Source organism: Ceratotherium simum, chromosome 17 (assembly GCF_057802395.1).
Source record: "Ceratotherium simum simum isolate JZ-2026a chromosome 17, ASM5780239v1, whole genome shotgun sequence".
Lineage (NCBI taxonomy): Eukaryota > Metazoa > Chordata > Mammalia > Perissodactyla > Rhinocerotidae > Ceratotherium > Ceratotherium simum.
The window spans coordinates 33,030,885-33,057,288 of NC_141916.1; the positions used below are offsets into that span (position 1 = coordinate 33,030,885).

Sequence of the window (26,404 nt, forward strand, 5' to 3'; positions counted from 1 at the left end):
ATATTTATTCTGAGACCTAGGCCATGTCCTAAGAAGAAAGTGGTTCCTGTTTGTTGGCAAGAAGAGAAAACTGCTAGACACTATGTCTCCTGCACAATAGGACAGTAAGAAAAGTGTATCTCGGCTGAGTAGATCAAGAGACTGACTCCTTCTGCCAGATCTGGGAGGAATTTCTCTTCTCTATTAGTTCTTCTCTATTAACCTTTTGATTAACTGCTGTTAAACACTTCTTAACGCTGCAATAATTGCTTTATATAACTCAATTTATCATTACAACTGTAAGATGGGCACTACTGTTAGCCCCGTTTTACCAATGAAAAAACTGAAGCTCAGAGAGGTCAAGGAACTTGCTCAAGGTCACACAGCCAGTAAGCTGCAGAACCTAAAGTCAAACCCTTGTCAGTCTGACTCAAAAACCGTTTTCCTGAACTTTTATACTGTATACTGTACTTCCTTTACCTCGTGACAATGCTGAGTTCATTAAGAAGTGAGAAACCACTTCTATGTAAAGTATTCCCGTGGACCTCATGTAATCCTGAACTATTTAACAAAACTGTTCTGTGGGGTTTTTCTATCCCTGTGCTACCCCATCCGCACACCTGTATTCCCCATCCATCCCTCTAGGCGTGGAGGGACTAGCAGGACAGGGTAGCTAAAGCTAGCACCTTTGCAAAGCATTTTGTTTCAAGGTGTCCCATTTCGTTACCTCATTAACGAATGGCTACAAAGAATCAAAGAGAACAACAATCTGTCCACCCCTTGACCCCCTCCTTTGACCCAACTTACTCCATGGAGTCGATGATTTTTTTTGGCTCCACAGGGCATGGATAGATGACTTCATCGATGTGCTTCAGGTTACAATTTGAATAGGCAGTAGAGATATGTATGAAGGCTTCGAGCTTTGGCATCTGACTGGCCATAAGCAAGAGCTGCTGGGTGGCAGCGACGTTTAGTTGCACGGCATGTCTAGAGAAGATGAAGCGGAAGGAGACACAATGAGGCCACTCAGCATCCTGCCTTGCTGTACGTCACCTACTCCAGTCACTGGCAGAGCCATCTGATTTTTGTGGCTGCCTCAAAGGACCAGGAAGAAAAGTATGAGTCATGACTACACAGTTATGTGATACTTGGAACGTGTTATATGTGGATGATGTATCCTGTGCACATAAATCTTATTCATTGAAGCATTTGTGCATATTGCATTTAGAAGTCATGGTTCTACAAACAACTGGAAGGAAAAAATCACAATCCTCTGAATTTATAAAGAAGCTACTTAAGCAGCCATTAAAAGAATAAAAATACATAAATTAAGCATCGATTCAAGAAGTTGGAAAATTTAAATAAATTGACGGAGAGCAACAGTGGATATAGAATGAGAAATATAAGTTTCTATTGCAAAGGTCCAGGTCAGACATGAAAATTGAAGTCAAAATCCTAAATTTTAGCTAATAGAATAGAAAGCCACATAAACACAATATGTGATGAAAATGAAATAGTTCATTCCAGAAATACATGGTTTATACAATATTAGGAAACCTATTAATGTAATTTAATTCAAAAAGAGAAAAACTATATGATCATCTATATGTATTTTGAAAAGTTGAAAAATGACATTCAGTATCCATTTCCAATTGAATTTTTAAAAATTCATTAAAAGAGGAATAAAATGATTAAAATGTATGTATATCAATCTGCTAGCCTGTATCATGCTTAATAGCCAGCCTGGGAGATCTGGTGGTTAAGATTCAGTGCTCTCACCACAGCATCCAGGGTTCACTTCCCCATCAGGGAACCACACCACCTGCCTGTCGGTTGTCATCCTGTGGCAGCTGCATGTTGCTGTGACGCTGAAAGCTATGCCACTGGTATTTCAAATACCAGCAGAGTCACTCATGGTGGACAGGTTTCAGCGGAGCTTTCAGACTAGACAGACTAGGAAGAAGGACCTGGCCACCCACTTCCAAAAAAATTGGCCATGAAAACCCTATGAACAGCAGCAGAGCATTGTCTGATACAGCGCTGGAAGGTGAGAGGATGGCACAAAAAGATGGGGCACGGTTCCGCTCTGCTGTCCACGGGGGCACTAGAAGTCGGAATCAACTCCATGGCACTAACAACAACAATCATGCTTCATGGGGAAAAGCTGAGCACTGCTTTTCAAGTCAGGGCCGAGAAGGATGTCTACAACACCACTACTGCTTCACACTGCTCTGAAGTTCCAGCTTTGTCAGAGAGGAAAACAAAACTAATGATCAGATCTAATATTATAAAGACAGTCAAAAAAATCACTATTAGATTGTATAATTGTATACCTGGAAAACAGACAGAAGCAGCTAAAGGAAATCTGGGATGGACAATAAGATAATTCAGCAAGGTGTTCCTTTATAAAAGTTATGTAAAAAAAATAACCAGCTTTCTTATATAGGAAAATTAGAGAATAAAATGGAAGAAAGGCACACGTTCAAAATCAAACATTTGAAAGTATATCAAATTAATAATAAATGAATAGGCTCTATATAAAGTAAATGATAAAACTTCATTAAGGGTCATAACAGAAAAATTGAATAAATAGAAAGACATATATGGCTCTTGGACAGGAAGAACCAATGTTTTAAATATGTTTTTCTAAATGAATCTACATACTCAAGGTAATCCCGGTCAAACTCTCAACACTTTTAAAAACTTGGCAAAATTATTCCAAGTTTAATCAAGAAGTATAAGTAGATGAAAATAGTCAGGAAAATTCTATAAAAAGAGACTGATATGTGTATACTTGCCTAATAAAATAAAAATTACAGTAATTAAACACTGTGGTACTGGAAGAGAAAGCCTAATTAATGGAACAAAATACATAGTTTAAAAGTGGGAATATGAAATATTGTAAGAGTTTCCTTTCAAATAAAGAATGAAAATAAATCATTTAACAAATGTCATTTAAGAAGTCACCATCTGTTAGAAATTTTTTAAAAAGTTACTGTACATTAACACCTACATTACTCTCCTTTTTACAGAAGTTTCCTGACTATTCCTTTTTATAGCTAAATAAATTTTAATTGGGTCAGAGATTTAAATGTGAAAGTAAAACAAAAATACTGGAAGAAATTATAAATAACTGCATAAATAATAAAAAGAGAGTTCAGAACAAATGATAAACTATTAAAATATTTCAAACCTGGGGTCAGTCCAGTGGTGCAGTGGTTAAGTACACGTGCTCTGGTTTGGCAGCCCAGGGTTCGCAGGTTCAGATCCTGGATGCGCACCGATGCACCGCTTGTCAGGCCATGCTGTGGCAGTGTCCCATGTGAAGTAGAGGAAGATGGGCACTGATGTTATCCCAGGGCCAATCTTCCTCAGCAAAAAAAAAGAGGAAGATTGGCATCAGCTGTTATCTCGGGGCTAATCTTCCTCACACACACACAAAAAATATTTTGAACCTTATAAAAGACAAAGAGTTAATATGTTAACTCTTCCAAGAGGTTTTAAAATTGACAAGAAAAAAATGTTTCAAGAGAAAAATAGGTAAGGAACATGAATAGACATTTCACAAAAGAATAAAATACTAATAAGCATTTAAATATCTTCAACCTTTCTAATTATCAAATAAATAAAAATCAAAACATGCAATGCCATTTCCATTATCATATTGACAAAGTCAAAAAGAATTAAAACATTATAATACAGTATTTTCATGTCAGACATGAGATTCATGTGCATAGGGACAGTGTGAATGGATTCCACCTTTTGGGAAAGCGATTTAGGATTACATGTCAAAATGTAAGCTGTTCATAAGCTGGGCACATCTGGTACGTATCTAACAATTCTAATTCCGGGAACTTACCCAAAAGGGAAGGCACCCAATGGTATAAAAAAAATGTATGCACAGAGATGTTCATTCAGAGTTGTTTATAATAGTGAAAAATTAGAACAATCCAAAAAATGTCCATCGATACAGAACTGGTTGAGTGTATCATAGGCAATTATGTACAATGGAATGTCATGCAGTCATTGCAAATCATAATAGAACATTTAATGACAATGAAATATATCCAAAAAGATTTTGAAGAAGTTTTACTCCTTTGTATTCTTTTTTCATTGCGAATACATCTTTTTTTTTTTAACAGAAACCATAAAGAAACTTAGACAGACATGGGTGCACACCACGTATACATAGAAGCCACGAGAGGGAAATGGGAATGTACCTCAGATGGTCGTCAAAGCATACAGTGGCGGCACAGTGGAAGACGATGTTTGTGCAGGAGAGAAGCTCCTGCGTGTCCTCCTTGCTGATGGCAAAGTCGCTCTGATTGAGATCTGCAGAGATAGCTCGGATCTTCTCATGCACGTCTGGACAAACTTCTTTGACTTTTTCAAAGAGCTAAAACATAAATATAAATCAATATACAGAGATCATCATCACCATCACATTGCTCTTGTTTTCACTGACTTGTTTCATTATAATTCTCAAAGACTGATTTTAGGTGTAATAATATCACTCAAAGAAGGCATCTACTCAAGAGCCATTTGCTTTGTTTCATGCAATTCCAAGTCAACTTAGCATAATTCCTGCTCTTTTTCTTTCTTTCTTTTTTTTTTTTTTGTGAGGAAGATCAGCCCTGAGCTAACATGCACGCTAATCCTCCTCTTTTTGCTGAGGAAGACTGGCTCTGAGCTAACACCTATTGCCAATCCTCCTCCTTTTTTTTTTTTGCCAAAGCCCCAGTAGATAGTTGTATGTCATAGTTGCACATCCTTCTAGTTGCTGTACGTGGCACGCGGCCTCAGCATGGCCGGAGAAGCGGTGCGTCATGCGCGCCTGGTATCCGAACCCGGGCGGCCAGTAGCGGAGCGCGCACTTAACCGCTAAGCCACGGGGCCGGCCCCTGCTCCTTTTCATTTGATAAACATTTGAAAACGTCAGTTCCAATAACCAGTAAGGAGTGTGTTTTGAACTCCTCCTGCGGGGTGAAGGAGTGAACATAAGTCATTCATATTCTGCTCCATCTTCTTGTCCCTTGTAAGGCAGCTTCATGTTTATACATGGTGACTGTTTCCATTTTTGGCTGGGAAATATTGTTTTCAGTGTAAAATTACCAGCCTTTACAAATTACCAACCTTTACAAAGGAGGGCTCATGAGCACAAGTTGGAAACAACTTGTTTAACTGGCCCAGATTAATGGAATTAATGCCAGCCCTGATATCAGTTCCCCTACATTAAACCCAGCATGTATGGGGTTAAAACCAAAAGCGCTCATCCTCTTTCCTTGCTTCTATAAGTTACATTCATATGTAAATATTGGTTTTTTAAACCTTTGTATCCCTGAACTTCACAAGGCAGATAGAAGTTACAAACTGTTAAAATCCCAGGTAGCCTCAAGCTGGGCTCACACTGAAGTTTTGGCTAATTACCAGTTCTTGAGGTTTGTTACAGGAAAACTATATCCAGAAAATATCAAGAAGCTAAAGCTCCTCAGACTTCAACTTCTTGGCTTCCTGGAGCCAGAGTCCACCATCCACTACTCAGTTGGTTGAAGGATAACTACCTACGATTCCCTTATCTCACCATCCTCCTCCCTGCCAGCAGCCTCACAGGCCAAATGCAGGCTGGTGGGGAAGCGCCAACAAGCAAGGCTATAGACTGCCCCCCCCTCCAAGCAGCCACATTCTTCACAACCTTTAAAACACCTTGCCTCCCATCTTTCGGGGAGATGGGGCAAATCTGAGAGCTCTCATGTCCTGGCTGATGTCACCCAAAATAAAAACCCTTTCCTTGCCATAAGCCTGGCATTCCAGTTTTATTTGGCCCCTCTTGTGTGGCAGGTAAAGAACAAGACATCTTAGCAGCACAAACATAATTAGAAAATAACAAAGTAAGCAAATTTGTAATGAGCAAAATAAAACTTTTATATAATCTCATTCTAATATAAACGGCAGTTATTGTCTAGTAAGAGAATTACATGAGATCATGTACTTTTTATGGGATTTTAATGGATTCTTTAATATTCTAATTTAAATGGGAAAAAAGGAAGGGGCAGTTGTAGTTTTAGCTTTTATTACAATTATTCAGATAGATTGGAGTCTCTACTTTCCCCTTCACACAGAAGTTCTTAGATTAAATTGGTATTTTCCATTTTCTCCGAAAATATGATTTTAATAAAATGATCTTGGTTCCAACCTATTTGGATAAAATGAAATTTTACTGTAGTATTGGCATGGTACGTTAACAGTGAGGAAAAGGAAAGTAAGGCTAAATGTTTAGAAAGGTTAAGAGCAGAGAAAATCAGTCTGTGGTTTTAATCATAATGCAGTGGCAGAGACAGCCCTCTTTTCCCCTTTAACCACAGACGAATTTTCACCATTTCCTTAATCTTTAGTAGCAGGCTTTTTCTCTCCCTTAGAGAGCTACCCCAGGCTTTTTTATTAGGCACTAAGAAGTTGACCTCAGAGAGTCAGAGAAATCACCTCTCATTTGTAATAGGCAAGACCATGTTCAGAGGCCATCCTGGGAATTCAGTAAGAGTGACTGTGGAAGAGAGTTGAATCCACATATTGTCCTGGCAAGCTGATATACTTCTGTCTCTGAGGTACCATTTTTCTGCACTATAGGGTCAGTGGGGTGTTACTATAATTCTGAAAATAATTTGGAAGTTAGGTCAATCCTCAACACTTTTTTGACATCTGGGATTGATAAGGTTGATAAAGTGTCTAAGAGACATTCTCAACAAAGGTCATTGTGGTTCTCCAGAAAGATACTTAACAGCTCTTCTACTCTCGGTAGATCATAGCATGAAAAATATTTGCTTTCATAGTCAAATGTTTTTTTTCTCGTAGTTCATGTTCATTGTACAACAAACACATGTCAGATATTTTTGGATACGTTTATCTAAAAGTTGTACAATTTCCCTCTTTGTTATTAGTTGAATTTGTAGAAGGCTCTTTTTTGAGTCTGCGTGATAGATTTTACTCACGGGAAATTTATTTAGGATTCTGTGGAGTCTTTGACTCTGGCCTGTGATAATTTCTGGCTGCTTGAGAGCAAGAAGTGGAGGATGACGTCAGTGTCCACCCTTCTAGCAACGGGGTTCCTCACATGTGGCGTATGCTGCCATGTATAGATTTTCTCTTGCCTTTGGTTTTTGTGACTTTAAAGGCAGAGAATACTGTTATACCATATGGTACATTCAGACAACCTGAGCGATGTTGAACAGCACCAAGATACCAATTTACAGCATGCCTATTTTAGGAGATAATTACTCTTTAAGGAAATAATGTCCCAATCTATATTCTACTTATTGATTTATATTTTCAAATGAGAGAGCATATCTGAATGAACATAGTGCAATTGAAAAAAATCTGAGTTTTCTGATCCAGACGGTATTGATTATGGTCAGCCAAAATAAAATCAATGAATTGGCTGCATCAATTCCAACTACAGTGCTGAATAAGAGTCCCATTTTTCTATATTACCTGTCTTAATAATATGACTTTCCGTGTCAGGAGTCTCACCATACTGCTATAGCTTCTAACAAAATAATACTCTTTACATGTTGCCACCTCCTTTCTATTCCATTCTATGGATCATTCACATCGGTTCTATTTATAGAACACTAGCGACTACAGCCAACTGCCAGCCAACAGACCAGTGCTTTTTAAAGTGTTATCTTCCAAGCGAACTGCATTGGAATCACTAGTATGCATATTAAAAAGCTATATTCCTGGACCCCATCCCATACCTACTAAATAAGAAATTACTGAGGCATAGCCAGGAGTTTGCATTTCACATCAAGTTCCCTAGTTAATTTTAACTGATCAGAAGATGAGAACTTTTCTAGTTGGAGTGTTAACATGGATAATTGCTGCTGAAAAATTGTGTATGATTCATTTCACTTTATAACTGCCCAGGGCAGTTATAAGACATGAGTGGTTTTCAAACTGTGTAGGCATACAAAATATCTGGGAACCAGTTAAAATGATTTCCTTACTCCACTCTCAGAGATCTTGACTCAGCAGGTTTGGTATATAACCCAGAAATTGTGTTTATTAACCAGCCACACAGATAGGTCTGACGGTCTGGGTACCAAACTTAAAGAAACACTGACTCTGAAAATTCTCCATTTTTAAAGTCATGGCTTAAATATCCCCCTTTGGTTTGTAAATTTCTTGATTCTTGTTCATCTTTATGCTCAACAGCAAACTGTTCATTGAAAAGACTCCAATTTTGCTTGTTGAATTGAAATTAATTACTGTAAGAATAGTAATAGAACCATAAATGGGAGCTTGGCTCCTGAAGTTGTTTGGTTACTCGCTCTTCTTCATTGGTGGGATGAGAGACAGCAAATATTTACTACTAAAAGAAGACACAAAGTGTTCCCTTGGGTCCTGGGTATTAACTGTCAAGGAGCTAGAAAGCCTCAGTGCAGACTCTCCTCTTTTGTAATAATAACAAGAATGAAGGACAGATGAAATGATGCAAATGGATCTCAGTAGATACCAGCTCTTCTGAAAGTTTCTTTTGCTAATACGAGACATTAATTAAAGGTAAGAAAAAATAAACAGAATAAAAGTGAGTGAAGAAAAAATATAATTTCAAGAATTTCATTGATGGTCCACCAATAATAAACTTCATATAATTATTTTAGAGTCTAAGGGTTTATCATATTCCTTCTCATATATTCTTTCTTTAATGGCATAGGACCGAGAAGGTAGAGTTGAGTAACTACCACCATTTATGAAAACTCAAGCAGAGGGACTGCTGCTTTTCCATTTTATGAAACAATATTCTTGATGGGAGCAGGACACATTTCTGTGGTCACTGACAGATAACAGCTGGGAGGTGATCTAGGCATTTCAAACTGATATCAAAGCTGTACATTTCTCTCGGAAAGTTTAGGAGTGTTTCACTGATTTGACATTACACAGGCAACTATTTCTCTCTCTTAATCTGTTTTTAAACATGAGAGACTATTCTATTTATGGCAATAGTTACTTATAGCCCAGAGGCAAGAGAGAAATCTTGCAAATCCTGAGTAAGAAAATTCAGCAGAATAAGAAAACCAGAAAGAGAAATTTTTGAATTCAATAAACTCCTTGGGCATGACTTCTGCAGCCAGACACTAAAACCACATTTTTATTAGAAGCAGGAATTGGGCAAGAGATGGGGGCATGATATTTATATTATGCTTTTGAAACAATGGAGAGGTCTTGAACTTGGACTTCTGCAATCGACTTGTTATCCACATGACCTCACTTTGGAGGTATCCACAGGATATTTGGTCACTACTTCCTGGGGATCAGTGAAAATAATCGTATCTTTAATAATCATGAGAGTTTTTGATCTTTATTCAGTTTACTGAGTCTGTCTCTTCAAATATTACTATATTATTTAGTTCCAATAACCCACCAAAATTTGCTTAATATTTTTACTTTGGAAAAAAAAGGGTAAAGTCCCTTAAACTAAAGGGCAATCTCTGTGGAATATCTTGGAATATCTGGTGTCCTAAAGAGCCTATAATATTTATCAGAGAAATTTTAGAATGCTGAGTAAAAGCAAATCAACAGATTCTGCAATTTAGAATCCAAACAAGAAAGACCTATTAAGAAATAGTATAATCTATGTCGAGAACAATTGAACATCACCAAGTACATGTAAATTAAGCCAAGAAACTATCATACCAATGTAAAGAATCACAAAAATTTACAAAATGTTAGGATTTTGCTAGTTCACTAATAACTGCCATAAGATATAGAGGATTAACCTAGAAGTTTTATTGCTTTAGTGAGGACCATTTCTATAGAACCAGAAGGTGGTATGGTGTAATAGCATGGTTGTCAAACTTTGGCATTTGGCATTTTGCCTGGGAAGTTGTTTGAAAAACAAAAAACAAAAACTTCAGACATTCTGACTCAGGAAAACTCTGGAGACTCTGACTCAACAGTTCTGAGTTGAAGCTTGGGCGTCCGCACTTTGTACAAGCTCTCTAGTGAGTCTGATACACACTGAAGGTGAAAGCCATCAGTGTGCTGGAAAGATCTCAGGCTCTTTGGAGTCAGGAGGCCTGGGTTTGAATCCTAGTACTGCCATTTATTAGCTGCATGACTGGGGCAAGTGACCTCTTGGGGCCTCGGTGTTTTCATTTGCATATTTATCTAAAATGTCAATCTCTGGACTATCTCATTCTGTGATCTCAGGAAACTAATGATTCACCATATTTTCTGCTATTCTTAAAAACAATTTTGCATTAAAAACTTTTAATTCACTTTGCATAAGAATCTATAATGAATGCTAAAGGTGACACAATGTTCAGTTCTTCATCTTATTATGCTTTGTTCCCCAAGGTCATTTTCACAGAGTTCTTTGAGAATAAGTACCCGGGCAAGAAAGGAGCTGGGGTGGCTAGGAAGATGGAGACCAGTCTTAAGACTATTTCTACTCTCCAGCAGAATTGGTGGCATCTTTGCATTATCCATGCTAAAGGATGGGAAAAGTGATGATACTAATCCGGAAGTGGCCATAGTTTTACCTTCCTAATGAAGTTGTCATCATTGGCAGAAATACTAACTGGAGAGCAGCGCATGGTCATCAGAGTGTAGAGGCAGCAATTTCTTAGGGGAGGCAATGCAATGCAGTGGGGAAAGCATGGGCTTTAGAGATAAGAGAACTGCATATAAATTCTGCTTTGTCACTTCCTTGGCATTTCCTTGGATAGGCAACAACTTCCCTGGATTAATTCCTCATCTGTGAGGTAGCAATATAGGATACCAAAGAGTTTTGTGAGATTAAATAAGGTAATGAAAATCAGATGCCTAGCATAGTGCCTGCCACTTAATAGTTTCTTAATAATAGGAAAACTCCCTTTCCACATCCACAACAGATTCCATTTTTAAAAGCTGCTAATCAGACAGCTACGTGTGTATATGTTTGCGTGTGTATGTGTATTTGTGTGTGTTGGGTCATCCCCAGGTTTCTGATTATACCATGTGATCCAGATCCCAATGAAAACCAAATATATTCTAGATTTATGTTGACTTCTGTGGCTTGTTGACTTTTTGAGTGAAATCAGTATGGGCAACCTGAAGCTATAAGAAAGACTTGATGTAACTGGAAGAAATTTTAAAAGAAAGAAAGAAGCTGGACATGTGAAATCATGCCAGTGATTGAATTAACTAGTGAACAGAATGATAAAAGAAAATAAGAGACTAAGAAAATAAGTTGCTTCTGTTTCTGGGACTGTTAATATATCCCCCGGACTAGATCAATTTCTTTAGTTTTTTTTTTCTTAAAAGAAAGGAAATGGCCCATAGGAGAGAGGCCTTACATGCTTCAACTAATCTGAGTTGAGTAACTGTCAAACTAAAAACTTGTTACAATCTTTTAAAAGTGTATGTTTGTTGAGTGACATCAGCATCATGGTGGAGTGAGCTTTCCCGTAAACTCTTCCCCCAATAAGATACAACACAAGGGACAGTCACAGACCAACAACAGACTCCTACAAGGGAGCAAAAAGGAAGATCGGAAAGATCTGCACTGCCGCACATGTGAGAGTGGATGTGCTGGGGCCCCCAGAGGAAGTGGGGAGAGGTAAGGAGAAATCCTCTCCCTCCCCATCAGATCAGTGATCCAGTTCACACGGCTCCCAGAGGGGGGGAGGGGCAGCCCTCTGCAGGGAAATCATAGTTCTTTGGGCTCTCTCATCCAGTGGGAAACTTCCACACAGAGGACTCAGAACTGCTGCAGGGGTGCCATCAACATCTGAGCACCCCAGGAGAGTGGATAACAAGGGGTGAGTGAGAAGCTCCCCACTCCAGGGACCCAGGGGGCAAAAGAGAGAGCCCTCCCTTGCTCCCTGCATGCCTGACACTGCAGCTCAGCCGACTAGACCAGACAGAGCAGTCAGCTGATCACAGGGAGCAGCTGGGGCAGAGGACAAGGGGCTCAGATTACACAGCCTTTAACCCCCACACGGTGGCAGCAAGTGGAAACTGCAACCAGATATTTCCAGGATGAGGAAAAACAAAGCGAATACAGGAAACACAAGGCAAAGGTACATGATACCACCAGACCAAAAAGAAAATGACAAGCACCCAGAAACCAACCCTGAAGGCACAGAAATCCATACTGTAAATGACAGGGATTTCAAAATAGCTATCATAAAAAAACTCAACGAAATATAAGATAACACAGAAAAACAATTCAATGAGATAAGGAGTTTCTTCACAAAAGAGATTGAAATCATAAAGAAAAACCAATCAGTACTGATGGAGATGAAGAACACAATGGAGGAGATAAAGGAGAATCTGGAATCTTTAAAGAACAGAGCTGACAATATGGAGGAAAGAACTAGCATTATAGAGGATAGGAATACAGATATACTCCAGATGGAGGAGGAGAGAGAACTAAGACTAAAAAGAAATGAAGAAAGTCTTCAAGAAATATCCTACTGTATTAGGAAATGTAACATAAGAATTATAGGTATTCCTGAGGGAGAAGAGAGGGAAAGAGGAACAGAGAGCCTATTCAAGGAAATAATAGCTGAGAACTTCCCAAATCTGGGGAAGGAGCAGGAAATACCAGTAAGTGAAGCCAATAGGTCCCCTAAATACGTCAACAGGCAAAGGCCCACACCATGGCATATAGTGGTAAGGCTGGCTAAAGTCAATGACAAAGAAACCATATTAAGGGCAGCTAGACAAAAACAAAAAATAACGCACAAAGGAACTCCCATCAGGCTTCAGCAGAGTTCCCAACAGAAACTTTACAGGGTAGGAGAGACTGGAATGATATATTCAAAATACTGAAAGACAAAAACTTTCTGTCAAGAATACTCTATCCAGCAAAAATATCCTTCAAACATGATGAAGAAATAGTAACTTTCCCAGGTAAACAAAAGCTAAGGGAGTACATGGCCACGAGACCCCCACTACAAGAAATACTCATGAAGGCCCTCAGGCCTGAAAAAAAGAAGAGAAAGGGAATACAAAGCTTGGAGCAAGGAGAAAAATAGGTAGAGAAAATCATAAAAATAGTAGATCTTTACTGGAATAGGTTAGCAACCACTTAAATACCAAAATCAAAGATCAAAGGAAGGAAATCACCAAAAATAAATATAACCTCATCACTGTAAATACACACTCACAACATAAGATAGGATAAGTTGTAACAAGAATGACTTAGAACGGGAAGAGGAAAGAGATTGAATTCACTTAGTTTAAGGAAATAAGAGGCCATCAGATAATGGACTATCTCATACACAAGATTTTTTATACAAACCTCAAGGTAACCACTAAAGAAATAATCAAAACAAAATCACATATGATAAACAAAGAGAAAACTAGAAGAGTCATAAGACAGAACAACCAAACTGAATTGGCAGTCCAAAACAAAGGGAACAATAAACAAAGGAAATGCAAAAGAACCGGAAAATAAGTGACAAAACACAACATTAAGCCCTCATATATCGATAATTACCCCTAAATGTAAATGGATTGAACTCTCCAATCAAAAGATACAGAGTGGCAGGATGGTCTAAAAAGCAAGACCCAACAATATGCTGCCTCTAGGAAACACTTCTCAGCTCTAAAGACAAGCACAGGCTCAGAGTGAAAGGATAGAAGACAATACTCCAAACTAATGGCAAACAAAAGAAAGCAGGTGTTGCCATACTCATATCAGACAAATTAGACTTCAAGACAAAACAGGTTAAGAGAGACAAAGAAGGGCAATATATAATAATAAAAGGGACACTCCACCAAGAAGACATATCAATTATAAATATATATGCACCCAACATAGGAGCACCAAAGTACATAAAGCAACTATTAACAAACCTAAAAGGAGATATTAACAACAACACAGTAACAGTAGGGGATTTTAACACCCTAGTTACAACAATGGATAGATCATCCAGACAAAAAGTCAATAAAGAAACAGTGGACTTAAATGAAAAACTGGACGAGATGGACCTAGTAGCCATATACAGAGCACTCCATCCAAAAACAGCTAACTACACATTCTTCTCAAGCATGCATGGAACATTCTCAAGGATAGACCATATGTTGGGAAACAAAGCAAGCCTCAATAAATTTAAGAAGATTGAAATCATGACAAGTGGGATCAGAATCAAGATGGCGGCATAAGCAGACTCTGAACTCACCTCCTCCCGCAGACACAGCCAATTTACAACTACTCGTGGAAAAATTACCCCTGAGACAGAACTGAAAACTGGATAAGAGGAACTCCTGCAACAAAGGACAATTCTAATTGAGGTGCAAGAGGCAGAAACTCCCTTCTGGAGAGGAAAAACGCCGACTTCACAACCCGCCAGCTTCACGACTGCCCAGGAGAAGCCCAAAGGTATGGAGCCTCCCTGGAGGCACGGAGCGCGGATCCGGGGAGCGCCCCCGCTGTAGGCATTTTGTGGACCCAGCACAATCGAGACCAGTGGCATAATATCTGACTTTGCCTGCTACTAAAACATTGGGGCGTACCCCCAGAAAATCTAGTTCACAAAGAAATTAAAACCGGTTCTTAAAGGGCCCACACGCAAACTCACCCATTTCAGAAAGCATCCTAAAATCAGCAGAAAGAAAGTTGCATAGTGCTTTGGTGAAAAGAGACTCACCTAATAGGCCCTGAGTGCATCTCGGTGAGAGGTGAGACCTCTCCAGGGACTGGGTCATTGGCGGCGGCCATTGTTGTGGCCTGGTGTGGGCGTGCTGACAGAGATGCCATTGGAGTTCCCCCTGAGGCCTGCTAGCCCAGGTCTGCCCCACCCACTAGAGCACCAATTTAATCCAGCTCAACCAGGGCAGGCAGCCCACCCTAGAGAGGGGCCCCACCCAACAACAAGCCCTCAGGCAACTTGTGGGCCTGCATAGATTGGTGACTGGATTTTCTGCAGCCTGGCAACTGAGTGGCAACTTCAGTGGGGCAGGGCATGCACAAGGAGCAGGTTGAGAGTGTGGGGCGGTGGTGGAGCGTGTGGGGCTCCTGCCATGGAGAGACTGGGTCCGCTTTGGGAGGTTGGGGTGTGCACACGGGGGAGGACTGTGTTGACTGTGTGTGTGGACCTGTGGGCAGCAGAGCTTGTCAGCTGCAGAAGACTTGTGCTTCTCAAAGACCCACATAGGGCGTTTGCCCCACCTTCCAAAGCCTGAAACAATTAGGTGCTCCTGTGCCTGAGGTCAGCCCCACCCAGCTGCAATCCTCAGAGAGCTGACAAGGGACCTAAAGGCTGGAGGCTTATAGCAATTGTAAGCCCCTGAGCCTAACAACCTGCCTGGCGGGGGGCCTACTCACTTAAAAGAAATACTGCAACACAAATGTAGTATTAGAACTTGCAGCCAACTGTGCTGGGGCTCCCCACACCTGATAAAGAGACTGAAGGGCCCACAACAACTACAAGCAGCTGAGCATTACAACAGCTGACCAGGAGCATAACAACAGTAACACAATAATAGTAGGGGATTTAACTCCACTTACACCAACGGATGGATCATCCAAACAGAAGATCAATAAGGAAACATTGGCCTTAAATGACACATTAGAACAGATGGACCTAGTAGATATATATAGAGCATTCCATCCAAAAACCGAAGAATACACGTTCTTTTCAAATGCACATGGAACATTCTCCAGGATTGATCACATATTAGGCCACAAAACAAGTTTCCATAAATTTAAGAAGATTGAAATAATACGAAGCATCTTTTCTGACCACAACGGTATGAAACTAGAAATCAACTATAGGAAGAATATCAGAAAAGCCACAAATACGTGGAGATTAAACAAAATGCTACTGAACAACGACTGGGTCAATGAAGAAATCAAAGAAGAAATCGAAAAATACCTGGAGACAAATGAAAATGAAAATACGACATGCCAGAATTTATGGGATACAGCAAAAGTGGTTCTAAGAGGGAACTTTATAGCAATACAGGCCTATCTCAACAAACAAGAAAAATCTCAAATAAACAATCTAACAATACACCTAAAGGAATTGGATAAAGAAGAACAAACAAAACACAAAATCAGTAGAAGAAGGGAAATAATAAAAATCAGAGCAGAAATAAATGAAATAGAGACCAAAAAAACAATTAAAAAAATTAATAAAACCAAGAGCTGGTTCTTTGAAAAGATCAACAAAATTGACAAACCTTTAGCTAGACTCACCAAGAAAAAAAGAGAGAAGACACAAATAAGCAAAATTAGAAGTGAGAGGGGCGAAATTACAACAGACACATCAGAAATACAAAAGATTATAAGAGAATACTATGAAAAGCTATATGCCAACCAATTCGACAATCTGGAAGAAATGGATAAATTCTTAGAATCATACAACCTTCCAAAACTGGATCAAGAAGAAGTAGAGAATTTGAATAGACCAATCATCGTAAGGAGATTGAAACAGTAATCAAAAACCTCCCCAAAAATAAAAGTCCAGGACCAGACGGCTTCCCTGGTGAATTCTACCAAAATTCAAAGAAGACTTAATACCTATCCTTCTCAAACTCTTCCTAAAAATTGAGGAGGGGGGAAGCTCCCTAACTCATTCTACAAAGCTGACATTACCCTGATACCAAAACCAGACAAGGACAATACAAAAAAAGAAAAGTACAGGCCAATATCACTGATGAACATCGATGTAAAAATCTTCAACAAAATACTAGCAAATTGCATACAACATTACATTAAAAAGATTATACACCATGATCAAGTGGGATTTATTCCAGGTAGGCAGGGATGGTTCAACATTCACAAATCAATCAACGTAATACACCACATTAATAAAATGAAGAATAAAAATCACATGATTATCTCAATAGATCCAGAGAAAGCGTTTGACAAGATACACCATCCATTTATGCTAAAAACTCTGAATAAAATGGGTATAGAAGAAAAGTACCTCAACATAATAAAGGCCATATATGAGAAACCCACAGCTAATATCCTCAATGGTGAAAAACTGAAACCCATCCCTCTAAGAACAGGAACCAGACAAGGATGCCCACTGTCACCACTCCTATTTAACACAGTACTGGAAGTCCTAGCCAGAGCAATCAGGCAAGAGAAAGAAATAAAAGGGATCCGAATTAGAAAGGAAGAAGTGAAACGGTCACTATTTGCAGATGACATGATTTTATATATAGAAAACCCTAAAGAATCCACCAGAAAACTTTTAGAAGTAATAAATAAATATGGTAAATTTGCAGGATACAAAATCAACATACAAAAATCAGTTGCATTTCTATACACTAACAACGAAGTAGCAGAAAGAGAAATTAAGAATACCATCCCATTTACAATTGCAACAAAAAGAATAACATACCTAGGAATAAACTTAACCAAAGAGGTGAATGAGCTGTACACAGAAAACTATAAAACATTGCTGAAAGAAATTGAAGACGACGCAAATAAATGGGAAAATATTTCGTGCTCTTGGATTGGAAGAATTAACATAGTTAAGATGTCCATACTTCCTAAAGCCATCTATAGATTCAATGCAATCACTATCAAAGATCCAACCACATTTTTCACAGAAATAGAACAAAGAATCCTAAAATTTATATGGAACAACACAAGACCCCAAATAGCTAAAGGAATCCTGAGAAAAAAGAACAAAGCTGGAGGTATCTCACTCCCTGATTTCAAAATAGACTACACAGCTATAGTCACCAAAACAGCATGGTACTGGCACAAAATCAGATACACAGATCAATCGAATAGAATCAAAACCCCAGAAATAAACCCACACATCTATGGGCAGCTAATCTTTGACAAAGGAGCCAAGAACATACAATGGAGAAAAGAAAGTCTTTTCAATAAATGGTGTTGGGAAAACTGCATAGCCACATGCAAAAAAATGAAAGTGGACCCTTACCTTACACCATACACAAAAATTAACTCCAAATGGATTAAAGACTTGAATGTAAGACCTGAAACTATGAAACTTCTAGAAGAAAACATAGGCAGTACGCCCTTCGACATCAGTCTTAGCAACATATTTTCAAGCACCGTGTCTGACAGGGCAGAAGAAACCATAGAAAAAATAAACAAATGGGACTACATCAAACCAAAAATCTTCTGCACAGCAAAGGAAACCATCAACAAAACGAAAAGACAACCTAACAATTGGGAGAAGATATTTGCAAACCATACATCTGATAAGGGCTTAATCTCCAAAATATATAAAGAATTCATGCATCTCAACAACAAAAAAACTACCAACCCAATTAAAAAATGGGCAAAAGACCTGAACAGACATTTCTTCAAAGAAGATATACAGATGGCCAACAGACACATGAAAAGATGTTCCAAATCATTAACTATCAGGGAAATGCAAATCAAAACTACAATGAGATATCACCTCATGCCCGTCAGAATGGCTATAATTAACAAGACAGGAAACAATATATGTTGGAGAGGATGTGGAGAGAAGGGAACTCTCATACACTGCTGGTGGGAGTGCAACTGGTACAGCCACTATGGAAAACAGTATGGAGATTCCTCAAAAAATCAAAGATAGACCCACCATATGATCTAGCTATTCCACTGCTGGGTATTTATCCAAAGAACTTGAAAACACCAATGCGCAAAGATACATGCACCCCTGTGTTCATTGCAGCGTTATTCACAATAGCCACGACTTGGAAGCAACCAAGTGCCCATCAAGGGACGAATGGATAAAGAAGCTGTGGTATATATACACAATGGAATACTACTCAGCCATAAGAAATGATGAAATCCAGCCATTTGTGACAACGTGGATGGACATTCAGGGTATAATGCAAAGTGAAATAAGTCAGAGGGAGAAGGTCAAATACCGTATGATTTCCTTCATTAAGTAGTAGATAATAACAACAATAAACAAACACATAGAGACAGAGATTGGATTGGTGGTTACCAGAGGGAAAGGGGGGAGGGAGGAGGGCGAAAGGGATAATTCAGCACATGTGTATGGTGATGGGTTGTAATTAGTATTTGGGTGGTGAACATGATGTAATCTATGCAGAAATAGAAGTATAATGATGTACACCTGAAATTTATACAATGTTATAAACCAATGTTACTGCAATAAACAAAAAATTAAAAAAAAAAAAAAAGAAATCATGACAAGCACCTTTTCAGACCATAATGCTATGAAACTGGAAATCAACTACAAAAAAAACACTGGGAAAGTGACAAAGATGTGGAGATTAAACAACATGCTACTGAACAACCTAATGGATCATTGATGAAATTAAAGGAGAAATCAAAAAATATCTGGAAACAATGGAAAATGAAAATATGCTGTACCAAATCATATGGGATGCAGCAAAAGCGATCCTGAGAGGGAAACTCACAGCAATACAAGTGCACCTAAACAAACAAGAAAAAGCCCAAGTAAGCAACCTTAAATTACACCTAACAGAACTAGAAAAAGAAGAACAAACAAAGCCCAAAGCCAGCAGAAGGAGAGAAATAATAAAAATCAGAGCAAAAGTATGTGTTTGTTAATCATGGGAAACTTAAATTCCTAGCAAGATTATGTTCCCTTTAGTTGTCCCAAGTTTACAGAAGCCTCTTGCTTTTGGTGGGATAATTAATTTCCTAGAAATAATAAAACATAGTAATGGAACAAAACTCTCATTGGGAATTTAAAAACAAACTTCTGTTTCCACTTGCTTTTGCTTTATACAGATATTTAACAGAATCATTAATGTCAGTCAGAAATTCATTTTTGGAAGTTGAGAATAAGAAGATTTTACACAGGGTAGCCTGGATCAAACATGAAAATGCCTTTTTTCCTTATGAAAGAGTCTTTGAAAATGAACAAGGAATTTTACATAAAATGAAATTAACATTTCTGTTGGTTGCTTCTTAAACACAGCAAGGTCAGATTGTTGGCCTTTTCTTTGCAGATGTTATTTGTGTCAAAGTTAATTTTTTTAGTTTAAAGTTAATTTGTTTAAACGCATTATTTTTCCTCTTAGGGATTAATTTATCTAATGTCTTCTAGAAACTACCAAACAGTGACAGTCTTGCAAAAAGTTTCAAGAAACTATTTTATAAAATGTTACTCTCTTCTATCGTCTTGAACCTAATCAATTCTGTGAACTGAGGGCCCAGAGTGTGACCCAAAGGTCTCCAGGGTATTTCAAAGTTGATTTAACTCAGGGGCAAATTAGGGCTTATTGAGTTATTCACATTTTTCCTGAGAAGTTGACATGAAATATCCAGTGCAACCTGTCAAACTCTGCCTTTGTTGATAAATCCACTTCCTGGTGACATCATACAGGATAGTCCCTCCCTAGAAACCCTGAATTTTGCCTGTTCTCCTCAGATGATGCATTCCAAACCCAGAATAATCTCACCGTAACCCTTCCTTTATCTGATCACTATAGCTTAATAGGAAAAGCCCAACCATTTTTGGTATTCTCTCAATGAAACATTTTTTAAATTCTGACCTCACAAGCACTCTTAATTAACTACCTCACTCTTAATATAATTACAACTACTTGGAGTTTCATTTTTCAGGTATGGATATTGTGTTCCTAAGGTTTTCTTTAAGTGTTATTCAAAGTAGATTGTGACCACTCTAAGATGCTAAATGCATAAAAATGGACACAATTGTTGTAAAAAGAAACACATCTTTAAGGCACTAAAGAACCTCACAATGCTCTAGACATTTCTTTGAACTTCATAACTGAATGATTTATTTGCAATTATCTGTTATAGTGGCGAAGAGTCATGTCTTGCTAAGCAAAGCCATATACAAGATAGCAAAATAAATAAAATACCAATTTCTCGATCTAAAAGTGTTTTCACTACAGTGGAAAGCTGGTTGGTTCATAATTAAATGAGTGCATTTTTCAAATGTAAGAGACTAAGCAGTGAGCTTGGGCCCCCTGGGGACCCACAGCTGAATAGCATGGGTGCATGGTGAGCACGTTCACATTTCAACATGTGAAATCGGGCTTACTTTCCTAAGAAGCTTCTCAGATTTTGTGAAAGAAACTAGGAGATTTTTTAAAAACAATGTTGAGGTGGCTGGCCCAGTGGCATAGTGGTTAAGTTGGACTCTCTGCTTCAGTGGCCTGGGGTTCACAGGTTCGGATCCTGGGCACAGACCTATGCACTGCTTATCAAGCCATGCTGTGGCATGCATCCCACATATAAAGTAGAGGAGGATGGGCGTGGATGTTAGTCCAGGGCTAGTCTTCCTCAGCAAAAAGAGGAAGACTGGCAACAGATGTTAGCTCAAGGCTAATCTTCCACACACACAAAAAAACAAAAAAACAAAAAACAATGTTGAATACTTGAAATCACATTACTAATAAAAAATAAGTCAAACTATTTAATTTTGATAAACAGTTTCAAAACTAAAAATCAACTGAACTTATATCTAATGACATAATTTTGGAAATCTCTTGATTGCTTTGCTGTCTTATTTATTTACTGTTTTAAAAAGTGGGTGTTTTTCCCCCACTATAAAAGTAAAACATGTTCATTGTAATTGTATTTGGAAAACTTTGGAAAAAGATTACTGTTCTTATTTTTCACTGTGAAAGAGGGTGCTTTTTTCCTCACCATAAAAGTAAACATGCTCATTATAATTATAATGTGAAAATTTGGGAGTGCCAAAAGGTAAAATTAATTCAAGACCCCATCAGCATTTAGGACCAGTACTTGAAATCATGATTTTATGTCTTTTTTTTTTTTGCACTGAATGTATTACAAGCATTTTCTCACATCATTTAATATTTGATAAAATATGAGTTTTAATGCCTGCATACTTGTCTAACACATGTATGTATCATTGTTTATTGAATCATTCCTCTATTGTGGAATATTCAGATTGGTTCCAATTTTTGCTACTATAAATAATACTACAGTAAATGTATTTGGACGTTATTTATGTGTTTCTCTGGTTGTTTGCTCAGAGTGCCACTGTAATTATCTTTGTGAGAAAGTCCTCAAGAATCTGCCATTAATTCAGACAGCTTTCCTTCCCTTGATATGTTCCTTTAAGTGCCCTGAAAATAGTTAAGAAAAACTTCCAAGCTTCAGATAGCTGATATGATTAGTCCACTATGAAGAACACTGTGTTACTTAAGGTGAGTCAGAATTGATGCATTACTGTGTGTGGCTGGAGGGAAATACTGCTTAAAAGCGACAGCAGGCCTACTTAGGAATAAGGTATGCCTGCACTTACATCACTCTGTGTCAGAATTAAGTTAAATGGCAGAATGTAGACGGGGCCTTGATTCGTAGGAGACATTTCATAAATATTTGCAGAATCTGAGGCCTACCAGAGGGAACGCAAACCCAGACAGGAAAGTTCTCACGTTGAAGCAAAAGCCAAGGATGAGAGGGGCCATCCCGTAGAAGTAAAGCTGGCCTGGACCCAGACAAGACCACTGAGAAGCTGGAATGCGTTCAACTTGTTCATTCAACAAATTTGGTTGATTACCTACTAAGTGTCAAGCACTGTGCCAGATGCACAAGACACAGTGGTGACACGTGAGAACAATGACAACGAAAAGGTTTTAGATTTAAAAGTTAAAGGGAAAAAATTGGGATAATAAATATGTTATTGGTTTTGGCAAATCCAACACATTTGAGCAAACGGTATATTATTTGCCAAACCTAAGACTCTCTTACTCTCACTGAATCTGAAATTAGGAAAGCATAAAAGCAGATAGAATTACTAGGAAATCAAAGTTTTATGAGTGTGTTCCTTTAATTATAACCCTAAATTGGAGAGCGGGTTCTGGTGACCCACATGTTTGGAATAACCAGCTTACAGTTTTACCCTCCAAATTCTAACCAAATAGTGGAAAATCAGACTTCCTATGGAATATTTTCATTTTTAAAATAAATGTTGCAAAAATATTAAACTACATCATTCTCCTTTTAGGTACAAGCCCTGGCTCTGTTCATTTTACATGGTTCTATCTGACCATTTAAGTAAAAAATTTATGGAAATATAATTAATGCCTTTGCTACAGAAGCAGAAATAGATAGAGACTTAAGAAGAAATTTCTATATGTCAGTTTCTTGAGCATTTTGATGCTATATCAATTGTTGTCTTTTAAAACACTCACTTCTACATATCTTCAATAGTTTTACTATGACACCAAAGTCTATTTGAGTCAGAGGATAGACTTTTAATGACAAAAGAAAAGTACTTTTTATTCTTAGGTTGAATGTAGGAGTTTATGTGAAGGAAGGCTTAGCAAAGGGATGGGTAGATAAGACTGATTGCTTACAGAGAGCTAACTTTGTATGCTGCACTTGATACAAGTAGGGCCGTCTTGAAAGATTTGGAGAAGAGGTTTTAAAATTACAATTGGAAGATATCTGCTGGGCTAGAAATGGAGAGTCCTAAGCATTCAGAATTTGGCAAATGGCTTCTGTTTGTGTTTTTCTTGGTTTTAAGTTACCATCAAGCTCCAGTTTAGTTATCTCTGCATTGAAGATGACCAATTGATGGGTATGTTTTGGATTAGTCAAAGTAAAAAGCCAATTATTTTGTGTTTTACACTAACAAAACCCATAGAGAAATTCTGCTTTGCCTTTTTAACCCATATGTAGGCTTAGCTCTCCTTGAACCTAATTTAAGTTATGCTTGATTACACCCCCAATTCAAGATCCTCTCCAAGATTATTGAGAATTCCCAGGAGGCTAATTTTTCATGGTCACCTCTTTTCTTGCTTTTTCTCTAGCTCAGCTATGCTTTAAGCCTGTTTTATAAAAACATATTTTGTCTAACATGTTTAGGAGTTCTGTGTCAGGAGGCATTTTTCTGATCCTCTATTCCAGGATTCGGCAAACTTCTTCTGTAAAGGGCCAGATAGTGTGGTTTCTGTTGCAATTACTCAACTAATAAACTCATTGCTGACCCAACAATTATCTTTCCCATTTTCACCAGCATCATTTGAGTACTGTTTTATTATTATTTACGTGGTAGGAAATCATCTAGCTGTCAGAAAACAAAAAAGACCTTCAATGGAGTGCCATCCCCTAAAAGATAAAGCTCAAAATCCCATATTTGAATAATGATATTAAAAGCTAATATTTGCCAAACCCTTGTCATGGTCCAGGCACTATTCTAAGTGTTCTTCCTGTATAAACTCATTGACATCTCACAATGGAGCAAAAGACAATGACCATTAGTCTCCCTATTTGGGAACCAAGTCTCAGTTACGTAAAGGCCCACTACTCAGTGGTAGTGGGGAGAGGACACCAACTCAGGTCTGTCTGACTCCTGAAGCCATGCTCTTCTCAGCATGCTTGGTTCCTAACATCCATTCCTCTATCTCTTTATAGTTATCTGGATTATCATTCAGAGGGTCTCTCTTCTTCACTAGCCACTGCGCCTCGGGAGATGATCTCACTCCAGCGCCAGGGAAAGGCTTACAGATCTAAGTGCACTCTTACTCCCTGGCCAGTGATTGGCTTAGATCTTGAGTTTCTGAACAAATCAGTACACCGCATACATACCTCAGGCCACAGGGGTTGGTTCAGAAAATGGACCTGTAACCTCACTCAGGCTAATAGATGTAAGGGGAAATTTGTTGAGGGTGTCTAGAAAAGAGGTTTCATCAATCTTGAGAGAGCTTCAGGGAGATCCTGCCTCTCTTCACCCAAAGATTGCCATATATGTACATGAAACTTGACACTATAACAACCATCTTATTTGTAATAGAGATAAAGCTAGAACAAAATGGCAGAGCTGAGAGAGTCACAGATCAATGCAGCCAGGGCTCTGGTTGAGTCGTAATTGCTCATCACTGTAGAGTGTAGTCCTGGATTTTTTCCATTGTATAACCAATATATTATCTTTGCTTTTCAAGCCAGTTTCAATTGAGTTTTCTTTCAACTGAAAGTAACCTAACTGATATAATTATCTATAGTCTTTCATGATCTGGCCTCAGCATATCTTTCTAGTCCTTAATCTCACTTGTTTGGGGCCAAATAAGTCACCCAGAGTTTCCCAAACACACCACAGCATTCATGCCTTTGCCAGTCTGATTCTTTCTGCTTTGATTACCCTTTGTTCTCCTCTCCATGGAGAACTCATGTTACACTGCAATCATGTTTTACATGACTGTCTCTACCACTTGACTTGGCTACATTCTTTTTTGTCTTCATATTCTTTGTGCCTAACATACACTTGATACATAGTAAGCATTTCAGTGTTTGTAGAATTAATCAAAATGATGGGTAGCATGGAAATCTGAATCACAATAAGTTCTTTCTATACAAGTTAATCATACAGATCAATGCTGTCTAATAAAACTCTCTGTGATAACAGAAATGTTCTATACCTGCTCTGTCCAATAAAGTAGCCATTGGCCACATGTGGCTATTGAGTACTTGAAATGTGGCTAGTGTGACTGAGGAACTGAATTTTAAATTTCATTCCTATAATTAATTTGGTTTTAAATAGCCCCATGCGGCTAGTGGCTACTATATTGAACAGCACAGATCTAGAAACCAAATGGAAAAAAAAATTTCCAAAGATGGGAATGTGTCAACTAAATGATTCTAGATACCAAACTAAATGGAAACATTTAGAGACAGTGTTGTTTTGATTCTAATCATTTTTTTATCCTTAAGTAAAAAATTTACTATAGTCTAGAGGTTTCTTTTACCATTCAAAAGTAGTCCATTCACATAATTTAAAAATATGATCTCAGTTTGTCTTTATTTTGAATATGAGCAAAATGCACCAGCAGACACAATTTGTGTAATGGAAGCTTTTCAGTCTTAAGAACCTCAGAAAGGAAATAAAGCAGATCATTTTTTCCATGAAAAATCTTTTGACAGGTATCAAATTCCATATAGGCCAAGAAAGTATGTATTGCATAACCAAAGACTTGTTTTTAATGGTCGGGTGTTAGAAACTGTTCTTGCCACCCGCAAAATGGCCATGTAGACACGATTACCACAGATGAGGGTTTCAGCTATATGGTACACAACAGATTTCTCTCCTTTCGCAATTCTTTTAGGGATAAATTTATGGAGGAAAAAATCTATACAAACAAACTCTAATTAGCATAACAGTAAAAACAGTTAAAAAAAACCTCTAATTACAGTTAAATACATAAGTCATAGGGGATAGTGGTTAAAGCCAGACCTTGTGATATCAGACCTGGATTTGAATCCATAAAGGCTTCAGAGCGAGAGAGAGGGAGGAATAGATAGATAGATAGATAGACAGACAGACAGACAGACATTCGTGGGTGAGTAAGGTATTATTACCCCATTTTACAGATAAGGAAACTAAGGCTCAGTAAAGTATGTACCTTGCCCACTGTCACACAGCTCACAATTGCTAGAGCTGAGATTCAAACCCAGGCTGGTCTGCCTCTGAAGCCCATGCTCTTAAGCACCATCTGATAATAACAGTTCCCAGGTGATATT

General features: G+C 38.1%; 1 protein-coding gene across 1 annotated transcript in view; it reads right to left on the minus strand.

Annotated features, from left to right (window-relative positions):
• Positions 1-376: 376 nt before the first annotated feature.
• LOC106800052 (fatty acyl-CoA reductase 2-like) overlaps positions 377-26,404 on the minus strand; it is a 28,039-nt gene continuing 2,011 nt past the window's right edge. The window contains exons 2-3 of the mRNA XM_014791401.2: positions 4,200-4,375; positions 377-966 (exon numbers count right to left, since the gene is read on the minus strand). Coding sequence (XP_014646887.1) covers positions 783-966; positions 4,200-4,375 — 360 coding nt within the window. The 3' untranslated portion in view covers positions 377-782. The remainder of the gene's footprint in view (positions 967-4,199; positions 4,376-26,404) is intronic.